Here is a 5,866-nt window from a genome sequence, read left to right as displayed (position 1 = left end):
GCCGCGTGGAGAGGCGGGCCCCGTGGGGGCGCCCGGGCCTGCGGGGGAGTGTTCGGTGCCCCCGCGCTCCGCCTTCAGCGCCAAGCGCTCGGAGAGCCGGGAGCCGCCGCCTGCCGACGCGCCCCTGCCCTTCGACCGCGTGCTGCTGAACGAGCAGGGGCATTACGACGCCGCCACCGGCAAGTTCACCTGCCAGGTGCCCGGGGTCTACTACTTCGCCGTCCACGCCACGGTCTACCGGGCCAGCCTGCAGTTCGATCTGGTCAAGAACGGTGAATCCATCGCCTCTTTCTTCCAGTTTTTCGGGGGGTGGCCTAAGCCAGCCTCACTCTCGGGGGGCGCCATGGTGAGGCTGGAGCCGGAGGACCAGGTGTGGGTGCAGGTGGGCGTGGGCGATTACATCGGCATCTACGCCAGCGTCAAGACAGACAGCACCTTCTCTGGATTCCTGGTGTACTCCGACTGGCACAGCTCCCCAGTCTTCGCCTAGTGCCCCGGAAGGTGAGCGGGCCTCGCTCCTAGGGCCGCACTGCATGACACTGACGGCCGCGTCGCCGGGAGGGCTGGCCCCCCCGAATATTGTGAATGACTAGGGAGGTGGAGTAGGGGCCTCTCCGTCCTGTCGCAGCACGGAATGGGGACAGAGGCTGTGTGAGATCAGGGCTGGCAGCGCCAGGCTGTGGCTGGATTTCTGCCCAAGACCAAAGGAATGTGCTGTGCTGCCACGTGTGGGTCCCCCAGCTGCTCTGGCCCAGGACCCCAAGGGCGGGGGTGCTCTCTTCCTGGTCCTCTGCGTCTCTGGGTCCTCCTTATCCTTTGTGCTCGAAGGGCCGGTCCTTTTCTCAGAGATCACTCAATAAATCTTAAAACCCTTTGATTGGCTTCTTTAGTGCCTGATGCTGTTTCTGAGGGTGGGCAGAATGGGAACCTCCAGGCAGAAGCAGGGTTCTTGGGTGGGATGGCGCTGTGGGGCTAGAGGTTTAGGAAACAGACTCTGGTGGCCTCCTAGCTTGTGAGGGTTGTGAAAAGGAGAGTGGACACCAGCAGTTAGCGTAATGGCTATGTCACTGGACTCCCATGTAGTCGACTGCGGTTCGAGTCCCAGACCCGGTGACTTAAACTCACACCAGGCACGTGTGATCCCGAGAGGAGAATGGAGAAGGGATTGTGGCATGGTCATCCCCCCCGGGGGGTGATTTCTCGCTTTCTGTCTCTCTCTGTGCTCTATAGCAAAAACCTCTCCAAAAAAAATAGAATTACTTATTTGATGTATTCATTCATTTATTTTAATTTGACCCGGGGGGGGGGTGAGGAAAGCAAGCCACCAGATCTGGGACTCCAACCGTGGTTGGCCCAGTGGGATGTCCAGGGCCTTAACCACCACATCACCTGCTGGTCCCTGACACTTTTTTTTTTTTTTTTTTTGAGAGGTTTTTGCTATAGGGCACGGGCGGGCACTAGCCAGAAAGAGAGGGACAGAAAGCAAGAAATCACTCCCCGGGGGGGGGGGGGGGATGGCCACACCACAATCCCTTCTCCTCCATTCTCCTCTTGGGACCTTGGGCACATGCACACAAACACGCCCAGTGTGAGTTAAAGCCAGCAGGTCCAGGACTCGAACCGCGGTTGACTACATGGGAGTCCAGAGACATAGCCATTAGGCCAGCTGCTGGTCTCTAGATAAGTAATTCTTTAAAGAAAGAAAGAAAGAAAGGAATGTCTGACTGTGGGGTGCCCTCCTCACATGGGGATCAGCCACCCAAAGAAAAGTGCATCGTTGTTTTTTTTCTTTTGAGAATTATTTTATTTAACTTTAATTATTTCTAAATTTGACCAGAGAGGAACAGAATGATAGAGCAAGCTGCCAGTTCCAGAACTCAAACCCTGGTCCACCAAGTGGGAGTCCAGTGCCCTTAACCACCACACCACTTGTTGGCCCCTTGGGGCACCTTTTCTAATCCAGAGATGCCAAATGAACTAGGTGGGGTCTGCCTGCACCACACCTGCTCCTGCCCCATCTTCATTCCCGTCTGCCCTAGCTGCTTCCAGAGCCAGGTGAGTGGAGCGTCCTTGGGTGCCCACAGTAGTTCCTGGGATGGCCACCAGGGGGCACCCCAGCTCCAGACCCAGCAGTGACCCTGCGTAGGCTTAGCTGAGGACTCCTGGGGTGGTTAGGGGAGGAGGAAGGGTATTGAGGTCTACCAAAGGAATTCCAGATGGGGGTGGAGGGAGAGGAGTCCTCTGCACGCTCAGGAAGTTTATCTTCTCTCATTAAATGTTTATTCCCACGTTAAACAGACTGGAGGAAGCTGAGCCCCCTCTCCAGGGTTGGGGGAAGGGGAGAGAAAGCACAGACCTCCCTCAGGTCTCCCAACCCAGAGGTGGAGGGAACCCCTGGCCACTGGGTGGGCTGAGCCACTGAGGCTGAGGCTGGCAGGAAAACCCCTTAGAGGTTCCCCTCTGACCAGATCCCAGCCTGGGCCCCACCCCTAGCCCCTAGTCAACTGGGAACAAACCAGGGCTTGCCAGTCCCCCAGGCTCAGCCTCTCCAGTCAAGAGAAAGTGTGTGTGTGTGTGTGGGGGGGCTACTCCAAGTTTCTTCACCATCTCCCTTCCCCTCCCCTCCTCTCATGCCACCTTCCAAAGGCAGTCCCGGCATCAAGATGCAACTTACAACAGGGCATTGCTCCCCTTCTCACTGGCCCCTGAGGGCAGATCTGCCCATGGGGCCCGAACCCCACACGTGAGCTGAACCCCACACATGAGCCGTCCAGGGCTGTGGCTCCTGCTCTCAGCAGGGGGCCCGCAGCCATACTCCAGCCCATCCCAGCACCAAGAGACACAAGGGCAGGCAGCAGGAACCCTGAGTTCCCTCCCCCAGAAGAAATGCTGGAAGGGCCGACTGGGGGTGAGAAAGCTCACATTCTGTCCCACTAGGGCTTCGTTCTGGCCAAACCGAAAAAGAGCAAGGCTGTCTGGAGCCGTGTGTGAGACGGTGCAAATCGGAGGGGGAGAGCCAGACCAGCCACGCCTGACAAGGTGCAGCCTGCCCGTGGCACAGCCCTCCCACTCATCTTACCTCCCACACCCCCAAGTTTAAGCCCAGGTCCTCCAGACCCCAGTTCTGGCTCCAGCAGAGCTCCTGCTGCAGCGCCGGCCTCCCTACCAACCTCGAGGAACGTGCGGAGGCCACCAGAGCTGTCAACACAACTTTATTCCTTGGAAATGGCCGGGGGGGAGGGGTCCCCAGGAGCTGCGTGCCCCTGGGCCCTGGCCCCACCTGTGTTTGGACCCTAGTGAACTGTGCAGTCTGCCTTCCCTGGTGCCAGGGGGAAACAGACAAAAGAGGAATGCAGGTTTCTATGTGAAGTGGGGAGAGGTGAAAACCGAAATCTGGTTATTGCTCCTACAGCTCCCTGTGGAATGGGGAGGCCAGAGGGCACATGGTCCCAAAGCCAAGTGCAGGTGCACACACCCCGCTGGGGGCAAACTCCAGACCCAGTTTTTGGATCAGGTTGAAAGGGAGCCACAGAAGGTCGTGACAGGCAGCCGTGGCTCTAAGGGCACCTGAGAGGCTAACCCCATGTCCTTCCAGGGTGCTGGGGCTCTAGCCGAACACGAAGGTTCAAGATTACTCCAAGGCCCTTGAGTTGCCAAAACACCAATGGACACTGATGTGTTGCGGCTGCAGAAGCTGGGGAGGGAGCAGGAGGATGCAGAAGCACAGAGGGGTAGCCCCAGGGCTGGCGTCTGTGGTCCCTGGGCAGACAGAAGAGACCTCAACAGTCCCAAGGCCCTTGCATAGTACATACTCACCACCCTCAGCATCTGAGGGACCTGCTGGGGAAGGAGAAACTACGGGACCTGCCCCCACCCAGATCATTGTCTTCTGGAGTACGCAATCTTCATGTCCTGGATTTATGGCTTGGAGGCTTGGCATGTCAGTCATGCCCATGAGGGCAAGAAAGGATTCAGGCCAGGCCCCAAAGATGAGGTGTTAATGCTGCCCTAGTGCAGGTGCCTGTGTGGAGCGTGGCGGGGTGAGCAGGCAGGGTCAGGGAGTCTTCAGAGGTAGACATTGAGGGTCTGCAGGATGCTCCGACGGCAGAGCGGACAGTTGCGGTGGCAGACGGGGTGGCGCATGAGAATTTCGGTGCAGGCCTGGCACAGACACAGGTGCCGGCAAGGCAGGAGCAGGACTGTCTTGCTCTGGTCCTGGCAGATGACACACTTCTTCCGCTCCTCCTGCTCCTTCAGCAACTTCCAGGGGTCTTGCCCAGCCACAGGGTCCTCCTCATTGAGCCTCTCACGGCCCCGAGCAGCTGATGCTCTGATGGTCCTGACCTCCTCCTCTTCTGCCTCTGACCTGGGCCCTGCTTCAGGAGGAATGTCCTGTCCCTGGGTCCTGACTGTGAACATCCTCCGAGGGCCACCCTGAGGGGCTCCGGGTGCCCCTCCCCGGTTTGGCCAGCTTGCCAGCTGCAGGCTGCGACTCCAGATTCGGCGCCAGGCCTCCACGCCCAGTGCCAGGCGAGACAGCCGCACGATGTCCTCTCGGAGACGGTGGTAGGACGGCCTGGCATGAAGCTGACTGAGTGCCCGGGTAGCCAGCCTCAGGGTGAGGTCTGGGTGCAATACAGTCACCGTCACTGCCAGCACGCAGGCTAGCAACACCAGGCCGGTGAGATTGACAAGCACAAAGCTGGCCAGGAGGCGAGCGGTTGAGGCCAACAGCTCCAGGGCTAGCTGGCAGGGAGTCCAAAGGAGGATGGCCATGGCCACAGCACTGCTGGAAATGTGTGCTAGGAAGGCGGCCACCACATCTGTCATCCTCCACAGAGGCCCTGTCACTGCATCCCACAGGGCCAGCACCAGGGAGAAGAGATTCTGAGTGCCAATGAGGCAGATGTTGACCAGGCTGTTGATCACATAGGCCACCAGGCTCATGGCGATGGCACAGATGTCACAGGCCTGGCGCAGCAAAGCGTGGCCATTGGAGACCACATTGAGGATGCCTCGGTGCAGTATCTCCCGGCTCCGCAGTGCCCCATGAGAGGCCAGGTGTCCCAGGAGCTTCAGGCTCTCCAGGCCTGAGCAGCAGCTGTAGAGTAGGGTGCACAAGGCCTGCAAGCCCCCAAAGGTGAGCCGGACCAAGGCTTCGATCAAGGCCAGCAGTGAAAGCAGGACTCCACGGCCCAAATGCAGAAGACTCGTCAGTACCGTGTGTGGCAGGTTGTAGATGAAGGCCAGGAGCCAGGCCAGGGAAGCCAGGAGGGAGGACACCAGCAGGAAGTTGAGGTCCAACACCAAGGTCAGCACGTCCAGCATCAGGCCCACCCCGTTCACTACCAGGTACACAGCCTCCATGACAGCGCTGTGGAGGCGCGTCCAATTGAAGTCTGGCTCCTCAGCTGAGGGGCTCGTCAAGGTTGTCAATGTTTAGGGAGGGGTCAGGGATTGATCTGGAAAGGAAGTGAGCAGTCTCCAACCAGGGGGAACGAAGACTCGGAGGAAGAAGTGGGGTAGAGGCAAGTGGAGTCTTAGTAGAGAGAAGGGAAGCCAGCTGCCAGGTGCCAGGTCCCGGTTTTGAAGGCGGGCCGGTTGGGAAAGAGGCCAGACATCTCTAAAACGAAAGCGAGCCTGGACTGGAGGAGAAGCCCAGCTTTGGAAGCCAGATGTGGCGCGCCACAGCCGGGCAACCGGTCGGATCGGGAGGAGACCAGGAACGGATGGGATGGGGTCGGGCCGGGCGGACGGACCGGGGCCGGGTGGGGGCGGCGCAGGCTGGGCGCGGGCTCGCGGTCCAGCTACGCAGGGGCCCCTGTCCCCGCCCGGCCCCCGTTCTCCGGCCCCCCGCGCCCCCAGG

General features: G+C 59.6%; 2 protein-coding genes across 2 annotated transcripts in view; one reads left to right on the top strand and one right to left on the bottom strand.

Moving 5' to 3' along the window:
• Nucleotides 1-877, top strand: part of C1QTNF5 (C1q and TNF related 5) — a gene marked incomplete in the record, with an annotated part of 2,034 nt that extends 1,157 nt beyond the window's left edge. The window contains 1 exon segment of the mRNA XM_014589276.2: nt 1-877. Coding sequence (XP_014444762.1) covers nt 1-490 — 490 coding nt within the window.
• A 2,318-nt stretch (nt 878-3,195) lies between these two features.
• Nucleotides 3,196-5,855, bottom strand: RNF26 (ring finger protein 26). Its single transcript, XM_006152309.2, has one exon. The coding sequence runs from the start codon at nt 5,365-5,367 to the stop codon at nt 4,066-4,068; it is 1,302 nt and encodes a 433-aa protein (XP_006152371.1). The 5' UTR covers nt 5,368-5,855; the 3' UTR covers nt 3,196-4,065.
• Between the last annotated feature and the right edge of the window lie 11 nt (nt 5,856-5,866).

This window comes from Tupaia chinensis, unplaced genomic scaffold (genome assembly GCF_000334495.1).
Source record: "Tupaia chinensis unplaced genomic scaffold, TupChi_1.0 Scaffold000348_1, whole genome shotgun sequence".
In the NCBI taxonomy this organism is placed as follows: domain Eukaryota; kingdom Metazoa; phylum Chordata; class Mammalia; order Scandentia; family Tupaiidae; genus Tupaia; species Tupaia belangeri.
This window is presented reverse-complemented; position numbering and strand designations above follow the sequence as displayed.